Here is a 20,435-nt window from a genome sequence, read left to right on the forward strand (position 1 = left end):
AAATTTGAACAAAATACTATTTGAACAAAATACTAACACGTATATATGTTCAATGACATATTTTATTTTACAAATATTTAATTTTTAGGTCCGAGGCAGTGATCAAACCATCCACAACCTCCAGTTTCCTCCATATGCTTTAAGATCAATTTTAAAGCTTTTTATATTCAAAATTATTTCCTAATATACCAATACTTGGTACCAATGGGGCTGTGTCCAGACACTCTGGATTACATTTCATCACGGAGTTATGAAATCGTGTTTTCCTTGTTTTAAGTTTTGGTTTCCGTTCAGCTGTAGGACTATATATACAGTCCTGACAAGATATCACATTTTAGCTAAGACTTATGACTTTTTTCCAAAAGAATTGAAAACCTTTTGTGTATTGAATTGTAAGTTCAACTTGACCTTTTGTTGATAATCTGAATGTCATCCTTATTGTTAGATATTCATTCCTACTTTGAGATGCATGGCATGGGAAATCTACCCTTACCTTTTATTTTGCATAATATATTTGTTTTTTTTCCGAGTTAAGGAGAGCAAAAGCAGGGGAAAAGCTATAACAAACAAGGAGATTCTCATGAGTCTGTTGGTGAACAGTTTTATACGATCTTCCGGGTCATACATAAACAAAATATGGAACCAGTTTTAAGAAAGTCAGAAATTCCAAGCATTATGAAAATATTTTATCATTTATTGCATTGAAACGTTTATTTTTCAGTCAACTTGCAATTAATGCATACTCTCTTGATACGCACCTGCCTTTACATTCCATGTATTTATGCGTGTTTGGCTCAAAAGTTAGTTTCGAAATCGTGATTTAATACCTAATAATAATAACCAAACGTTTCAAAAATAAAATTCCGGTATTTAAGTGCGAGTGAATCGAGAACGTTTGCAGGTCATATCAAAATCTCATGCTTAATCTTTAGAAATATGTTTCTGTTTACATATCTCTACTTTGCAGCCTTGTGTGTAATGCCAATCATAAACATAAACATTCTCTTTTCTCCGGAAGGTACATGCATTCGCCAGACATTACATCAATCTAAAATTAGTAATAGCTAGCAAATATTTTTGTACTTTCCTTGTTTGAGTCTGCACTATAATGCATTATCGTAACCTGTTTTTACGTTTCGAAAGTAAACATACCTGATTCAATACTGGAATTCCAAAAGGAGTAATCACAGACCCAATCTACGTGGAATTATATTACAAACAATTTGTTTGAAATGGGTAACGGAGCTGGACATTTTCTACAATGTGTATTGATTCTGAAGTGTATAATTATTGGACTACTCAAGAATGTATGTCTGTATAGAGGTGAGTCTTACAATTTATAATTGCACGCTTGTTTGACAGCTTACTAAAATATTTCGATGTTCCTTTTTTGTTTTTGTTGGGTTAAGGGTCGTACCAACACAAATATGGCGACTTTTCCAGACTTTGTTGGTGGAGGAAACCCTAGTAGTCTCTCCAGGTATTACGTAAGCTAAGAGCTGGTACCTAGTTAGAATCCAGTAAATCAGTTGAATAACTTCATCACATGAAGAATTCTACACCCGAGACAGGTTTCGAACCCACATTGGTGAGGGGCAAGCGATTCAAAGTCAGAGACCTTAAAAATACTATGTGATATTTAATTCCATTTTCAGTTTGTAACAAATGAACTCTGTACCATTAATAAGTCTGAAGGAGGATGAATTAAGTTTATATAAATACTAGTATATCCTTAGGCTTAGTGATTTTGTTGTGCAAAAAGGTACGATACTGTGTCTAAAGTCGTTTTTATTTTCCAGTCAATTGTACAAATGCAAGGGAAGTAAACTTAGATATAGATATCTCTGCTTGTAAGTACTTGCCTCTGGCAAGAATTTTTATTCTTTTTTGATCACATGTTCAAATTTTTTTGAAAATTTCAGTTATTGATATAAACAAAACTTTCATAAATTTCTCATTTATTTTGTAATCGTTTTGGGTTAATTAAAGGACTTAGAAATCACTTTTCAAGGCTTAATTTAATGTCTTTCTATCTTTGAAGATTTAAGGCTCTATTTCTAAATAAAGGAAGGAAAATTGCTAGCAAGTTGAATATTCTTTGTATTTTCCCCGTGGAATTCTACGTTATAATGCTTATCGTAACCCGTATTTACATTTTGCAAATCAATATAGCTGATTCATACTGGAATCCCAAACCTATTTTTCGGAAATACAAGGTACATGTAAGAGTAAAGCGAATAATCACAGACCCTATCTACGTGGTACTATTTTACAAACAATTTATCTGAAATGGGTAACGGAGCTAGACAATTTCTACAATGTTTTATTTTATTTTTGTTGGGTTTAACGTCGCACCGACACATTTATAGGTCATATGGCGACTTTCCAGCTTTGGTGGTGGAGGAAGACCTCTTGTGTCCCTCCGTGCATTATTTCATAATGAGCGGGCATCTAGGTAAAAACACCGACCTTCCGTAAGTCAGCTGGATGGCTTCCTCACATGAAGAATTCTTTTTTTTAGAATGTACATTGATTTTGAAGCGTATAATTATTGGACTACTCAAATTTGTATGTCTGTATAGAGGTGAGTCTATCAACTACATGCTTGTTTGACAGATTAATAAAATATTTCGATGTTTTATTTTTGTTTTTGTTGGGTTATACCGATACAAACATGGCGACTTTTCTAGGCTTTGTTGCTGGAGGAAACCCCTAGTAGCCTCTCAAGGTATTATATAAGCTAAGAGCTGGTACTTAAGTAGGAACATCGACTCACCGTAATACCCTGGTCACAAGAACGCTACGAGCTCCGTACGAATTTTGGTAAACTCGTACTGCGTCCGTACGGACATCCTTGACTCGTACGAACGTCGTACGGATATTTTGAACTCGAAGACGACTCGGGGACTCGGTTAAAACGCGAGTTCCCTGCGAGCTGGTAGATATTTTCGAAGTCGGGAGCAGCTCGCAAGAGCTCCGTATGGGAACCGCACAGGCCCACGGTAGAGCTCGTAAGGGCATCGCACAATGTCCGTGCGGATTTGGAAAACTGCGATGCTTGCCGATGTTCGCACGAGCATCGCAAGGGACTTGCACGGCCAACGTACGACACACACCGTACGGAGAATGTGCGATGTCCGCGTGGGGCTGGCAGGGCGTTTTCCTTGGTGAGGTACGACCAGGCTCATTGCGAGCTTCGTACTTCTTGCTTGCGATGTCCGTACAGATATCCTACGATTGAAAATGGAAAATTTTCAGATGTCGCCGAACTGATTTATTCCTGTCGCACGGATACCGTGCGGACACCGTACGAATCCACGAGCACCATACGATGTACGGCCGGACTCTTGGCGAGCTCCGCACGACTTTCTGTGATGTCTGTACTGATATCCTACGATTGCATCCACTAAAATTCCTACGGGCCCGTAGGTACTGTGACTAGACGCTACGATTGTACAGAGACCGTAAGGATTCTCAAATCGGTGGGCTTATACGATATTTTGTAAACCGTACAGGCATCGTACGGTTTTGTGACCGTTATGTGAAATCGCCTATACATGAATCTTCAATAAAATATGGTTGACTGTTACATTCCACCCCATTATGATTGTGACTAGAAATTCTACCGCTATTTCCGATATGATACCTATACCCATTTTTCCAGTGCTAAATTGTAGTGAAACAAAGTATATAGAACTTTGAGACAAACAACTATATTCTGATATTTATTTGCATACAAGAAGCATTTGTCGCACCGTGGGAAAATGTTTCGCAGCTACCGTAAAATACAATGTCACATTATCTCCACTTATGAATGAACGTAAACATTTAAACATTGTAGTAAAATCTACTTTCCAGATTTTATCTACATCTACTTCCTGTACGTCTGCAAATCTTATATCTAGCGAGAAATACATATCTATCATGTTTACAATGTCTCAGTACAAAAGTGGCACAGCATGTAGTGTTAGGGGTTCTAAAGATGACTAGCAAGTAAATGGCTCACAGTATGATGGACTGGTAAATTATAAATGAAACATGTTGTCTAATCAAGGAATTCTGTTAAAGTTAGATTTTGTTCAGCTTTAAAGTTTTCGAAAAGTACACTTTCACACACGGCTGTGACTAAATACAGAGTTGGTGCACCTGTGATATATTACAGACTCCGGTATATACCGGATTAACTAAATTTGAAAGAAAACATCTTAAATGTATTTATTTTGTAACCATGGTGATACTAACCCTAACCTCTAGTCAGTATATTATGCATTTGATACACTAAATGCGCGCGGACATGCAAAAAGATGAGTAATTTTGCCGTGCGCTCCAATGGATAATAATTCCGCGCCTGCGCAGAACGGCTGCACCAACTCTGCAATGAGAAACATTCTTCACACACAAAGAAATAAATGAATTCTTTAAAAATGCCACTGGGATTGGTCTATATGAGATTTTAGACTTTCTTGACATTGCCCTGGATGAAATAGAAATGGAAGCTGTTAACTCTGCAATTACTAGTTTAGAGCCAACTAATGCAGAACCAGAACCTCCAGTCTTGCAGCAGCCAAATAAACGATTCAAGAGCATTTCAAGGTTAAAAGCACAAAACACCGAGACAATCACTGACAGCAGTACTAAATGGGCCTATGACTTATTAAAAGTTATATGTATTGAATTAATGTGACATATCCCGTAGCATAGATAATAATGCTCATTGATTACAAAGAATATAATTTCAAAAATCAGTACAGTACATGTAACACCATAACTGTCCCTAAAAATGTTACAAGCCTTTAGATGATACAATTTTACATCACTTGTGTTCGAACTCCTTAATAAAATGTGTCACTTTTCTCAAAGTCTGAAAACACTCGGAATGCTTATACGGGTGAATGAATTATTTTGATACATGTAGATCTATAATAACTACACAAATTGAATGTATTTCAAAACAATGACAGTTCACCTGTGTGCACAAAGTACCGTAAACACTCAAAACGTATCTTTTGTGGACAGATAGGCGTTACCGTACACAGGCCAATAATAAAGCATTCCGATGCATGATTAATTCTTTACACAACGCGTGAATTATTAATTGTGCAATTTTTGTATTATTTCATCTTTATCTTATCATGATTGCTAATTTCATTGCTTTTATGTTTCAGGCTTTTTATATTACGGAAAAATACAGAATAACGAACCTACGCCAGGATTGCTAATTTGTTAGCCCTGTGACAAAAATTTGTTCTTTCGTTGCCTTACTCTAAAGCAGTTAGTACATAAATATCCCTCGGCTTCGTAACAGTATCTTACTGCATCTATTTCTTCATGGATCGCAAGTTCTTGCTCTACCATTGGAATGACTTAAAACAGGTACCAGTGAGATATTCGTCATAATCTTTTTGCTTGGCGATGTTACAAGGGACATAGATATACGCGTAGTATTCTTCTGAAGTGTTGTAGACTGAAATAAGTTTACTCTTTAATCTTTTCTACAACAGGATTTTTGTACACAGAGCTACTACTTCCATTTGAATCAGACGTTATAGCAGGAAAAGACATGTTCAAACTAGTTACTTCTTTTCTATTTGGCCTTTTTCTTTGCTCTGGGGAATACGCATGAGAAAATAATATAAGTCCTTTTGCTTTGCACAATATTAATCATAATCATGAATCTTAACTCGGTTAAACAGCTTGAAGGAGCAATAAACGCCGTATCTTATCCTACTGTCAATTTCAACACCCTATAAAATGTCGCCTTAAAGATAGAAAACGTAAATTTCAGTTTATTTGTCAAAATCTTTCGAACATATGCATTCATCTCTATGTGTAAACGTTGCAGATTACTACTTGGATATTTTTACTATTACAATATGATACATACATACAATGAAAGTAATTAAAATAAACTAAGTATTGTTAATGACACTTTATTACAAAAGCAAATATGAATATCAATACAAAAACTGTTGTCAAAATGATTAAACAATAATTTTCTACAGTGGAAATTGAACGACTTTCATAGGGCGTTGAAAAGTAATTGAGATAAAACAGTTCTAACTTCCGTCTGTGTGCTAGAGATGGTTCTTACGGCTACGTTCCCAACGACAATGAATACAAATCAGGTGCAAAGCTGAGCCATACCACTTATATTTTAACATAATCTCCGTGGGTTAAATACGAGAAATATTAACAGTTACCCTGGTTTTATGTTCTGACGGACTTCCAGAACAGAAGCGATTGTCCGTTCTTTTTAACAAACACTAAAATAAAGAAAAGTAGAAACTTCATAACATTTTATTTATTCTAAAGGGCGTTTGTGTAACATTAACAAAAGTTTCTACGAAACGTGCATGTATTCTGCACTTTTATATACGATCGGGTATTTACAAAGCAAAAGAAAATGTAGTTTTTAAGTAAAATTTGCATGTTTTTATGTAGAACATACAAATGTATTTTACAGAATACACATTTTACATCATAATTATATTAATCATAATTTAGGAAACTTTGATTTGACTATAAAGGAGGGGCAGAAAATTGGGGGACAAAATGACCATTTCTGAAGTCGTCAAGGGACCAAAAAAGGGAAAAGTTGACATGGGTACCAGTTGACTGTAAATCATTTACGGCAGATAATTTCGTATCAGACTGGCAGTTATGATGTTTGTAGTCGAAATCAGCCGCAGTGTAACTACCGAGGGGATTCAGGTTTATCACGTAAGCTATTCCACAGGATCCTTGCAACGATTTATACTATCTAACAATACAGCTCAGAGCACCAGCAAACCCCTTAAGAAAACATTATCTATTCCATTCGAAAACCTGAGGAAGTTTTCATCCACCAAACAAAATGTACCATTTTAAGGTAGTTCTGCACGTTTGGATCTTTTTCTACAATGTAGAATTTAATTAAACTCATATTTTTCAAAACTTCAGAATATACCTAGAAAATTCAGCAAATAAAAAGGATAGGGCCGTGTGCTTGATTTTTTGCTAGACTGATTTGAAAAATTTGGACATAACGCAATTTTTCATAATGGGATTCTATCGGAAAAAAAGCAACTTTCATAACATTTTCACAAATAGAAAAAATTACACAAGGTAGATTTTTAAGAAACTTCTCACAGTCGTAAATAAACATAAGGCCTATAATACAATGAAATAAAATGTATAGGTCCGTGTGCTTATTTCTGAGATATTTGGCCATGATTAAAGTGAATTGCTTATTTGAAGCTAATTTTGAGACATTATTTTGAATTATTTAACGTGTCAGATGTTTTAATATCATATTTTACTTTAGAAAGTTAGAGACTGTTACAAATTTATAAATTTATTCACAGGTTGCCTTCAATTCATACACTAATTTTCATTTCCGTACGCCGAATCCAGGCTTTATTCTACGTTTTCCGGATAAATGTCGTTACGCCATCACTTCCGGTTTATCAAACGTGCAGAACTACCTTAATCAACTGTTAAATGCATGCGACCGGAAATATGGAACAACTTCTTTACCGCATTTGGTGTGACATTCAGATAAATTTCTCATTTTTATGTTCTTCTTAGAAATTAGATCCATCTTCCCACATATTATATTTGATAAGAATTCCCGATTATTGATAATTCATATACTAACACGTTTTATACAAAATATTTAATGAAAAATACATTTGGCATTTTCATTGAAAAAAAGATGTACTTCACAGTTATATTACACTACTCAATTAAAAGCACGTAATGAATATTCACTTCCTCAAGAACGCATCCTTCGTAACTTCGTAACCCTAAACTCTCAATCATCCAAATTCAAAATATCTATAAAGTCATTCTTTAAAATGTAAGTGGTATACTTTAGAAATGTACTTGCATATTAAACAATCTGTCACATACATATACTAACACCTGTATTTAGTTACTGCCATTTAAACACTTTTATAGCATTACGTTTTTTGCGTGTTTTACTTCCACTGCTAATGTAAAGATGTTGTTTGGCAAAATTAAAACAAATTGCTTGTGGACCATGCAAACCATCTCCTGGTCCTAGCACCACGGAAGCGTTTCTTAAATCTGGCGCCATCTTGTAAATGACGTGCTTTCTACTGTTACATAGAAAGACTGATCCGAATGGAGTAATGGCGATATCCACGGGCTGCTCAAGCTCACGTTGATACATAGATATCATATTCCCATCCATATCTATGCATATTATTTTGTTGGTTTGCCAGTCGGATACGTAGATCACACTCTCATCAGGACTGACTGCAATGTAACGTGGCTTCGCGCAGTGTTTAAGTACTTCAGCATCAGGCTTGATCGTTTTATATACTGCACCTGATGGCTGTAGGATATGGAAATTAACAGGCTTATAGAATGAAGCATAAAATTTTCCATTAAGATACTCAATATCTAAACATAGACTCATTAATTTGATGTTTCTTTGTACGGAAATAGTCCCTGAAATTGTAACAATTTGAATGACATATATGTCAGTCAATAATACAGCCACTTCGTCCTTTGACACCGCTGTAAGTCCATATGGTACTGATTCCATGTCCAGTGTCCCCTTTATTACGTTACATACAACATCAACAAGCTTCAATGATACGTTAAAACCATCAGCTAGAACCAGTTCATGGTTCGACACTAGACTCATCGCTACAATGTAACAGCCTTTTGCATCCCATGCTGCCTTTACATTAATGTCCCGTAAGTAACAATATTCGTCTTTGGACTTCGGATACCTCGCGCCTTCTTTTTGGATATCAAATTTTGAGACTGAAGATGCAATGGCACTGTCGGATTCTTTAGCCATATCATCTTTGTCCATCAAGTTATGATGCTTTGTTGCCTTACTTATTGAATGAATCCTAAAGCAGCAACTACACAGATACTCTTCACAATCATCACAATAACCTATGGCTTCTAATTCTTCACCGGCTGTTTTACAAGGATCGCAACTTTGAACTTGTTTTCTTGGCATTTTATCTTTGATAAACGGTTCATGGTGTGTTGTAGCTTTGCCCCTTGAATGGCTTCGAAAACACGTACCACAGGGATATTTTCCACAATCGGCACACAATCCCTTGACTTCCAAATGCTCCCCTGCTGAGCTGGAAGGGTCACAACTATACTCGAAAAATTCATCAGAGCTCTTATAGACTGACGATTCCTTACTTCCTTTATAGTTCACAGAACCTTCAGGAGAACTTTTATAAACGGACATGTCAGAACTAATGGAAGATCTTTGTATGGTTCCAACGTTCGTTTTTTTCTGCCGTTCACATTATCCGACATCTTCCAAGCGAAAAACACACTAAAAATAGATAACCCTAATTCAATTATTTACACAGCTGATGTATTATATGCATTCGTCTTAAGACAAGCATATAGTTTTGTTAAATGTAACTTTACTCCAGCAATACTCGCCTATAATGTTTAAATCCTAATCTTGCTCTTGACATTTGATACTTCATGACAAATATCACAATATTTGATCATATAACATGTCCCGTTGTCTGTTATATTCTATACGATTGACGAAAGATACAAACGAGAAATATGATATACAGATTTTTTGTTCGATTATACACCTGATCATGGAGGACACTTTTGAATTTTGCTGACAGTTTATAAACAAATAAATCGTTGTCAATATGCCAAGTGCTACATTGTATATGGAAATAAAAAAATTAAATAGCTCCAATTCAGTTATTTTGAATATACCTATCGTTTAATCAGTTATTGATACGAAATAAACAAATTTTATCTCGAAATTAAAGTTTTCATAAAAAGGTTTTAGTTTACATAAGAGATAAAGTTTATCTGACGTGTATTGTTAAGATTATCTGTCAAAAATTACGGCTGAAGGGTCCTCTTCAGCTATTTTTGTATGTTCTTATATCAAAGACATATAACATTGAAAAGGGATATTTCATATCTTTCTGTACGTAAACATCTAAATAAGGTAATGACATGATAATAGTACTTTTCTACAGTCTCGCATAACACTGTAACAGAAAACCTCTATACAGAAATATATGATAATGCTTTGAATCTAGATAGTTAACTTATTCATATATTAATGTTGCGTGTAATTTCAAATGTTTTCCATCGCTGAACGTGCAGCTAGCAGGTGATATGGAGGTGGAGCTCTGGCACAATTGTTACATTATGTATAATTACTTTTCCTCTTTTTTTCAGGACACACATTTTCGAATTGGCATTCCGGATTTACATTCGCTAGTTTATGTTTTGAAGTTATAAGTGTATGGTTAGTATTTACCAGTGAAGATGCAAGCCACAGAAAACAAAACGATGATGTTGATGCTGTAGTCGGAACTAATACATTTGGCTGTATGTACATCAATTTTGTCAATTTACACTTAAAGCTTTTTTAAAGACAGTATAATTAGTAAAGGATGTCCCATTCCGTTTGCCTTCCATTTAACATTATTGATAATATTAGAGTTTAAGACCTGTATTCTGTTCTATTACGAAATGGTTATGACAAATGCTTTCTTAAGAGGAAATGTGGAATAAAGCGTACTTTATCCTCAAGCTATATTAAAACGCTTACATTGGAAACATATTTTATTTTCCCAACATATATTGTTACTTCCTCTTAAGTGCTTAACTTAAGATAAACCTGAACGAAATTAATTTATCTAATTATTCGTAAGAATTTATAAGAGTAGTCAGCCGTTTAGTGGAAGGTTAAAATTGTTTTTACTTTTCGATTTCCAGTTATCTTGAAGTGTTTAGCTACACTGAATACATATTACAAGGAATTAGAAGAGATAAAAGCAATGTGTTCATTGTGTACAGTCATGGAAATAGGTTTGGTAAGTATCTGTCATTTTAATCAAGGGCAGCAGTTAGAGTATAGAAATACAGTAAAGATTTCTCACATGCTGTACGTAGTAGATATGAAAAAGTTCTGTCCTTGTAAAATACTAGAAATATGTGAAAAATGTAAAATATTATCATTGCAAACACGATACGAGGGGCATAGGCAGTCCCACATTAAAATGCATGGACACATTTGGGTTCGGGACATGGTTTCCCGGAAAATGTGAGCTCTTGAATGGCTCTAGTGCATAGTGACTCATGTTTAGAGAAATAATCTTGACCACGAAGCCCTTTCAAATTGTTGATATACAGTGTAGTAAGATATGCTTGTGAAAAGCATATGCAGAATACAAAATAGGTATTTTAAAAACTATTTTTACAGGATGTACTGATATGTTGCTGCTACTGTTGTGTTGATGGACCAAGAAAAAATTCATCAAAAATGAAGCTGCCTGCGTAAATGAACATCAACTAGATATTCATGAAATTCATAAAAACAACAACAACAACAACAACGACGACGACGACAACAACAACAGGAACATTTATTTAGTATTAAAAATTGTATATAGCTTATACTGAATACAAACTATATTAAGCAGTTTTAAACCTGAACTAATGCAGCAATTTAAAACAAGAGAAGAAAACATCCATCTATAATTTATTCACAAAGTATTGAAATTTTGCTAAATTATTTCATACTCATGTACGTTTTCGTCTCGAGTTCAGGTAAACATCTTTCCCTTGACAGTGATTACTGATAAGAACTCACCTTACTTGGGCACAGCAAACACAGTCTCAGAGCCACGCATTTGCCAAGTTGGCCCGCAACAAAAGGAAGCTTTAATGGAAAAATGTTACAGACGGGTTGCTTCAAAAGTCCAACAAGTACATTTTAATTTTATGCAAAATACAGAAAAAAGAGGAGGAATGGGTAGATGGTAGAAAGTGGGTAGGTTAAAGAGGAAATTGGAACAAGGATGACTATTCAAAAGGGAATGCTACGTGCCTTAATCACAGTTACCATGCAAGGTAAACCACAGCAGCACAGGCACTCGTGTACAAAAGGCAAACACACAAATACATCGAACTAACTTTCATAGACACACATAAAACATCAATCGGCAGCAAGAAATCTCACATATTTGTATAAAATGTCAGGTTACGAATTAAATATCAAGTTAATTCATTAAGTAGATTACACTTGATTGGCAACTTATGGGTATTGCTAAATTGGTTACCAACAATTTTACTTAAGATAGTTTTATAGTTTATTTCAATGTTCCATCCGGACAAATGGCCCATGAGGAAGGACATACAGTACATGATACATGGCAAGACATTGTACAACATTTACATGCAATAAAAGTGAAGTCTGATTTTTTAAAAATATATTGTTTCAGAAACAAATATAACAAATAACACGGTATTGTGTATAATAAGATGATTATAATTGTCTTTATTAGCAACGTAATCATGTATTGATTTTATCGAAATGAAACTCGTGTTAAGCATATTACACAAAACAAATTAAATTGGGATTTTGGGATTCATAAAATACAATATACACTTGTTTAACTGTAATGTATACGTCATCTCCAAAAGCTTACCGACTAAAATGAGATATAGAAAAAGGGTATCAATGCAGACACGCAAACAATTTCAAGAGATATACCTGGAAAATCAAAAATGTGGTGTTTATAAAGTCATTCGGAAGCTTTCGAGTTATATATATATATAAAAGTTTTGGGTTATCTTACTGTTATCCTTACGGTTATATGAGTTTACTACAGACTGTTATCGTTGTTATGTTTTATTATAATAAATGAAAAAAAAAAAAAAACTACAACAACAACAACAACAACAAAAAAAAAATAACATTATGTACAAATTTCAACCAAATCTGAAATCTGAAGTTGTGGAGTATATTTTATTTTGTTTTATCTGTTAAGTTATGCTTTACAAGTGTTATTTGTCAGCAAATTATCTATGATATGCGTTCTAGTTTTCTATGCAAGTATGTAAGAAAATGTTTCTTTTCGCTGAGTGACACTTTCTGCGGGCTGCCTCCTTTTAAGAGCTTACTGATATAATAGATTTAAGGTATAAGATCACTTATTGAGAACCTCCTTTTTGAAGAGTATTCAATTCCTACTATAAACCTACTTTTACTGCAAACTTAGGGGGCGTAGGTTCAAGCCCTACTGGGACCATTTTTCCCCTTATTTTCCTTTTTTCTAGTAAGGTTTGTACAAAAATGGAAAAAGATGAATCTTAAAAGTGATTTCTTGGTGTTCAAAGTGAATTTACTACTTAAACAGAAGGGGTAGAGTTACACATCTTTAAAAATATTGAGTTACATGCAGTAAAAATTCTCTATTTTGCTTTCACTCTTAAATAATATACTGTGGAAGAAATTTAGGTAGGTTTTACGTCTACCCTAAGGTTATTTTTAAATGGAGTAAGCTAAATTCAAAACAGACACAGCATTCGACCCTACTTTTTCAATGTTGAAGTATGAATTCTGTCTCATTAAATCCGTTTACTTGAGGCACCATAGTAAAAATGATATTAACATTTTTATTGTGTTTTATAATTGTTTACCAATAGTTTGATGTTTCCTTTATTAAAATTAATGGTAAAATGAGTTCTCTGCAAACATTTTGGATAGTGACTTTCACTTTGAAATTTGTCTCTTCTTGAGCTTGAGGAGATACCATAAGTTATACAAAATTTATAAAAACACGACATGGTAAAAGTTATTTGAAATTTGCAAAATAGTGCAAAACACAGTTACCTTTCAGAATATACTAAGCAAAGGCCATTTCGTAAACATTACTATTAGTGATCTAATACCTTAAAACGAACTTTATTAGTCTATGTTTACACTTGAATTTACAGTTTGCATGTAAAGTGCAATAACCTAGGCGTTTCATACAGACATTCATGTAGTAACAATTGAATTAAAAAAAAAACATGGACAAAAATAAGCCCTTCTCGAAGCTTTTCAGCAAAAAGATGGAGATCCTGTACGAGATAATTAAATCTTATACCCATATTTCAACCACTGTGTAAGACAGACAAACGTTTTATGTTTTGATGTTGATTATGTTCATCTAGTCAAATGTATTGGTCAACAGAGCGAGATTAGCTTCCAGAGACACAAAAGCTGACTCAATATCTGTTGTAGTTACTGAAAGACGAATATGCTTAAGTTCATCACTGTATAAAATTAAAAGAAAAAAATACATTTTCCTTTTAAAATACTATTTGACACAAAAGCATAGACTTTCTCTCTGATAGATAAGGTTATGACCTGTTTATGTAATTTTCTGAAAGACTTAATGTAGAAATAAAATGCACAAGCAAAATCTATTGATTCATAAATCGCTTTCTCAGACAACCCTTACATATCTTCAGATATTCATGACTAAACTTGTCCTAAAAGTAATACATGTTTGCAATAATGCCAGATATGAAAATATTTAGAAAACTGCTGTACAGATACGTCAGACTGACCTTATTTTTTAGTTATGTGTAGCACATTCTTTGATATATGAACGTTCGGAATCATATGTAATATTTTTACCTTAAAATAAATCATTTTTACTTATCATATTTTGAACATAATATGAATACTGAGATAAACATTTTATGATATTTAAAAAAAAAAAAGATCAATGACCGCACCTTTTAACTAGATGATTTTCCCTCACTGGCTCCACATTAAGGGAAAATCACACTATCAGCGAAAGTGCAATTATTACGCCAGTCAAATTAGTGATTCTTACGACATGCTATTTTACGCAACTTGGAAATCGGGATGCGCTAATATTTCCACACGCCAAATGTCTGGAATTTCGAATTCGCTAAGTTTTCGACCGGTGGAAATATCCACTTATACAGTATGTGGGGGATATTTTGACCCACGGCGCTTTGTTCAAACAGTTCGCTTTGGAGAAAACACACTAGGTTGGTTAGTCACGAACACGACAACCACTTTTAGTTTTGAACAGCCTATATTCTACCTGATGGACAATATCGATATATAACTAAATTTACAAAAAATACAACAATACAAAATGATGACTAAAATCTTAAAAGAAAAATTTTTGCATGAATAAATGAAAAATCGATGTCCTTGCTCTGTTGAAAATGCCATGCGTTCTAAAATCAATGCCTAACAGTAACTAAATTAAGACTCAATTCAATTTGATGACTTTCTAACATTCGATATTAACTGACTTAGGTGAACTAAAAACGACAGTTCAATTGATTTATTCCATGAGACAATAATGAAACTAATACTTTACATAAAATACACTCCAACATGTTACAGATGGAGATACAAAAATGTACATAACAACAGCTTGCCTATTGTATACCTGCTAATTGCCAGCCAGTAATCATACAATCGGCCTCCAATGGAATAATGAAAGGGAAATCGACATTATAACATACATGTACAAAGATGTTAAAATGTTTAGGAAATTCAATATAAACCACTGACATGATGTTTATAAAGAGATTTAGAAAGTTTCGAACTAAAGGAACATTTGGATTTATTGGTGTATTATTCTTGTTACACTGTTTTCAAATGGTAAATTTTGAATTGATTAAGTAGTAAAGACTAGGAATAAAAGATTTAATGCTATATCATGGTTATATACTGTCATTGCGCTGCAGTAGCAGAACATCTTTCATGATAACAGCGGTTTATATTTATTAACCGGGAAGTATTTTCTATTTAATACATCTCGAGAAATGAAATGTCGTAATGCAAATAGTTTTTTGGGGAAAATGAAAAATAAAATTGTATTCTTAATTTCACAGTTAACTTCTTTAATGTGTTCCTGCATGGCTATAATGAAATCTCACATTCAATGCTTTTGAATACTGACAAAGCCGACTGCCACTAAATTTAATCGTGTTTCAGGTAAATATTGTACATGTGTTGTCTTCATCGAATTGTTTACAATATAACTGTATTTGCTTTTGTCGACCCAATTTATTGTAAGATTTTATAGATTTATACAATTTAAAAGGTTGAGGCCGGCAGATACGATCATGATAAACTATCAAGGTAAACTATACATATTGGTAAATATAAATAGGGTATACGCAAATTGAATGGTACGTATGTATGATTCTATACATGATGGTAACCCGCCCGCTTAACTCAATGGGGAGATCGTCGGTCTACCGATCGCGGGGTCGCGAGTTCGACCCTCGGGCGGGGCGTATGTTCTCCTTGACGATTTGATAAAAGGCATTGTGTCTGAAATCATTCGTCCTCCACCTCTGATTCATGTGAGGAAGTTGACAGTTACTTGCGGAGAACAGGTTTGTGCTGGTACAGAATCCAGGAACACTGGTTAGGTTAACTGCCCGCTGTTACATGACTGAAATACTGTTGAAAAACGGCGTTAAACACAAAACAAAAAAAATACATGATGGTATACATGATGGTGTACATATACATGATAGTATGATTTTCAGTAATTGTCATTTGAATGTAATTTCCGAAAATGTGAAGAATAGAAAAGGGTTTACATTGTATTTAACACTTTTATTTCTGTGACGATACATTTATTCAATATATATATCAATATATCTTATAGAGTTATTAAGGCATCTAAAGCAGTCTAATAGCAGTCAATTAGAAGCTTATTTTTGTCATGTGTTATGAAACGGTCATACCAGCAATATGTTAAAATATTAGCATTTGGAAAATGCTTGTTATGCTGAAAGATATTCAGTTTTACATACTATATGATAAAATAGGTTTTAAACACCTTTCTTTACTATATCACATCGTATTTGGATTAATACCCATTCCAAAATCTGATTGGATTGGATACGAGTATAAATACAAATACCCGATATTGTACAGGACAACGTTAAAAATCTTGTAATTCTAGGCTTATTTTTCTCAGTTATAAATTGAAAGCGATCATGCATGAAACGTAAAAAAGGAACTTCGAGGTGTTGAATTTATATCAGTCAATGGCTTTTTTCGTAATCAGATTCGAATCAAGTTTTTTCTTCTTACAAAATAGAATATACTGAATCCAGTACATAGATGTACTGGAATGTCACGTGCGCTGATTTGAAGTGAAGGATCTGTATAACTTAATTAAAACAAATTGGTGACAATTTTTAAATGACTGTTTAATTACCTAAATAAACAGTTTGTCTTTCATATTTGGTCACTAAAATGATTGGTACATAATTGATAATATTGATTACAGCACAACTCTACGAAAAAAGAAAATCGTGGTATCAAACAGAGGACTGAGGACATATGCCATAGATATAAAGCGCCAGAAAAAAGAACGCTAAGTGGCTTTGTATTACGCCGTGAGAATCATCTTCTGTATTACTGTGATGTTCCAAAGTGTGGTTCGGCGTTCATGAATGCATTACTTAAGGAAGCCTTTTCTTGTAATGACTGTTATTATAAAAAAGTAAATATGTTATATAAGAGAAACAAATACACTTATGTTAAGCAGAAGATACAGAATTCTACGTATTCTTTTATGTTTGTAAGAGAGCCGTATGGTCGTTTATTTGCGACTTACGAAAACAAACTTCATTGCCCAAACAAACTTTGGCAAAGGCTTGGAACTGATGTCATCAGAGTGGTCCGTAAAAATGCCACGTCGTTAAGTAAACAATTTGGACATGACGTTACATTTGCTGAATTAGTAGAATATGTTGTTATTTTATTTGAGCAAGACTGGCGTTTAAATATTCATTTAGCTCCTATGTATACTAGATGTGACCCTTGTTTAATCAACTTTAACTTTATTGGAAAATTAGAAGAAATGACAGATAACTTAATTGCTTTAACTAAAATGTGGAGAAGAAACGGAATTAAAGTTGACTTTGAGAGTAGTGTAGACGTTAAAGAACTTGAACTTAAACACAAGCGAGATATGGGTCCAATAACTCAAATGTTTGATACATTATCGAGATCGCCAGGGCTATCAAGATACGATTTATTTCAAAGACTCTGGTCAAGCTATCAAATTAGAGGATTAATCTTGAACGAACAAAAAATGCCTTTTAGAGAAGATCTCGTGAACGGCATAGACAATGTCATGTATGAGTTAGCAGTTAAAGAAGCAATTGAACTAAGTGCCAGTAACGTTGCTGCTTTGATTAATCAACGCAAAGAAGCTTTGATAAAAGCCTATAGAACGGTGCCAATGGAAATTATGCTAAGGTTAAGAAATGTACTTAAAACCGATTGTGAATTGTTTGGCTATGATGATATGCCTCAGACACTTTTCGATAGGAGCACTTCCATAAATGTAATAATGGCAAATAAATAATTTTAATCATCATATGTTTACCAGAAACAAGCTATATAACTCTCACAACTCATTTGTTCTTTAATCACTCAAAGGAACCAGCCCGCTTTGCTCAATAGGGAGAGTACAGATCTACGGATCGCAGGTTCATGAGTTCGAACCCCAGGCGAGGCGAAAATGCTACGTGACGATTTTTTTAAAACACCGTATGTCTGACTTCAGTTGTCCTCCACCACAGATTCATGTTGCGAAGTTGGTAGTTACATGCGGAGAACGGGTTTATAAATAGAGGCTTCCTTTTTGGAACGTGTCTTTCCCTGTTGGATATTCTTCCTTGTTTTTATACTGGTAAAGAATTCAGGAATACTGGCTAGCTAACTGCCCGCCGTTACATAATTAGAAAAGGTAAAACAACAGCGCTAAACTAAAATAAATCTCTACCCCACACCACCCGCCCCCACCCGCCCAAATAAAAAAAGAAAAAAGAAATAAAAACCCTCTTAGTACAGAACTTTGAATGTATAGCTGTATGATAAAGATAGGAAAACTTTTGTAAATGCTATACACTCGAGACCAGTCTTTGAAAGGATGTGTTCCAGGAAGATTTTCCTTTTGTGTATCTTTATAATATAGGCATAATGACAGAGGTTTCAATTTTAAATGTTCTTTGCGACTTCAAGTGTGAAATTCGCTATGTGACTGTTCGACAGGGAAAACCACACTCCCAAAAGCGCAGTCTTCCTAGACCGTAAAATATAGACCCGCACAGGACCATTAAACACATTCTCTCTCATACACACATATTCAAGGCAAAACAAACCGGGAAGTAGGACAAAACATCATACTTAGGCTCAGCTCTAAGAAATTTAATTATGCAAATGTATGTTTTTAATTATACACAACATGTTACCTTGATTATCGGAGCTCTATGCGTTATTTATACTGAATATGTTTTCCTTTGAAATCAACTATCTCGCTGTGAGCCCGATATGAATCGCAACGCAGCTAGTTTTAGTTTAAACACAAACACATGCAGTGCAATTATATTGGCATTTTATTGCTACTCAATTTACTTAAACAAACACAATTAAAGATAATAGGTAAGGGTAGGGTTCTCGGAAGCACAGAACAACAGGCACACAGCCTCAGAACCACGCATTTGCAAAGTAAGCCGGCAACAAAAAGAAGCTATAATGGAAAGATATTACAGACGGGTTGCTTCAAAAAATCAACAGGTACATTTTAATTTTATGACAAATATAGATAGATGAGGAGGAATATTAAGGGATAGAAAGAGGGTTTTGGGAGGGGGTGGAAGGGGAAAGTAGAACAAGTATGAATATTCAAAAAGGAAATCTACGTTCTTTAGTCACAGTTACACAACAACGTAAAACACAGCAGCGCAGATACTCCTGTAAAAAAGAAACACACAAGCACACACACGCACGCACGCACGAACACACACACGAACGCACGCACAACTAACTTACATAGATAAACAAACATGTAAGATATAACAACATTGTAGGGCACTGCCAAAGACACACAAACGCACACATATACATGTAAGCAGCAAAAAACAACATTCGCGCACCGTCGTAGGATTCCAGCAGCCAAAATTAAGGTGGGCACATTACTTACTCATAGTGAAAGGGGAGGAGATTCCAAAGCAAGGGAGCGCAATATCAAAAAATGATATAAGACCCACTGTCGAAACGAATCCTTTCATAAATAAAATATCAAATATTGCTATGATGTAAACAATGTTGAATGTATTTACCTAGGACATTGGTCATGGTATTGTACTATTTTATTGACCTGTCAAAACATGTTTTTGGCTTTCATGTTAATCTCATTAAGGCGTGAACACAATATAATGAAAGCCGGGAACATGTTTTGACAGGACAAATAAATTGTACAATACACGCACCTAAAAGCTAGATTACATACACTCAGCGCCATTAAACGCATTTCGGTGATGAAACTATCTTTAATCACCAAAATTATACTTACCGTCTTTCCCTGACAGCTTAATAGTTTGAAGTTGTTGAAGTTGTTTCCGAATTGAATAATATTTTCGTGCAGTTTCAGTAATGGATATCTTATCCTTGGAAAATTACACTTTCCGTATGTACAAATGTTGACTACATATAATATATGCGTTTAATAACCTTTCACGTAACGTCAAAATAGCACGTAAATCAATATTGTTCATTTGGGGAGTTGAAAATCTGTGCATAGAAGGGAAAGGTGTCATGATTTCATCACATT

At 34.3% G+C, this 20,435-nt stretch overlaps 2 protein-coding genes across 3 annotated transcripts in view; both read left to right on the plus strand.

Annotated features, from left to right (window-relative positions):
* Nucleotides 1–12,914, plus strand: part of LOC128546059 (uncharacterized) — a 160,238-nt gene extending 147,324 nt beyond the window's left edge. Inside the window, exons 1-4 of one of the 2 annotated variants that reach the window (XM_053529976.1) lie at nt 1,034–1,323; nt 10,201–10,353; nt 10,744–10,841; nt 11,231–12,914. In XM_053529976.1, the coding sequence (XP_053385951.1) occupies nt 1,233–1,323; nt 10,201–10,353; nt 10,744–10,841; nt 11,231–11,308 (420 nt within the window). In that variant the 5' untranslated portion in view covers nt 1,034–1,232 and the 3' untranslated portion in view covers nt 11,309–12,914. Of the gene's footprint in view, nt 1–1,033; nt 1,324–10,200; nt 10,354–10,743; nt 10,842–11,230 lie in introns of those variants that run through there. The other variant, XM_053529977.1, reaches the window with a different exon arrangement.
* Nucleotides 12,915–14,433: 1,519 nt separating this feature from the next.
* On the plus strand, nt 14,434–19,433 carry LOC128545936 (carbohydrate sulfotransferase 11-like). Its single transcript, XM_053529972.1, has 2 exons — nt 14,434–15,448; nt 17,100–19,433. Exons 1-2 carry the CDS (start codon nt 15,359–15,361, stop codon nt 18,183–18,185), a joined length of 1,176 nt encoding a protein of 391 aa, XP_053385947.1. The 5' UTR covers nt 14,434–15,358; the 3' UTR covers nt 18,186–19,433.
* The last annotated feature ends 1,002 nt before the right edge of the window (nt 19,434–20,435 follow it).

The sequence above is a fragment of the Mercenaria mercenaria genome, chromosome 18 (genome assembly GCF_021730395.1).
Source record: "Mercenaria mercenaria strain notata chromosome 18, MADL_Memer_1, whole genome shotgun sequence".
NCBI lineage: Eukaryota > Metazoa > Mollusca > Bivalvia > Venerida > Veneridae > Mercenaria > Mercenaria mercenaria.

What these genes read in the sequence shown, in the direction of transcription:
- LOC128545936 (XM_053529972.1), top strand. Translation starts at nt 15,359, where the DNA reads ATGATGTTTATAAAGAGATTTAGAAAGTTTCGAACTAAAGGAACATTT. An exon ending in TGTTACACTGTTTTCAAATG is followed by an intron (nt 15,449 to 17,099) that starts GTAAATTTTGAA and finishes TATTGATTACAG; the next exon opens with CACAACTCTACGAAAAAAGA.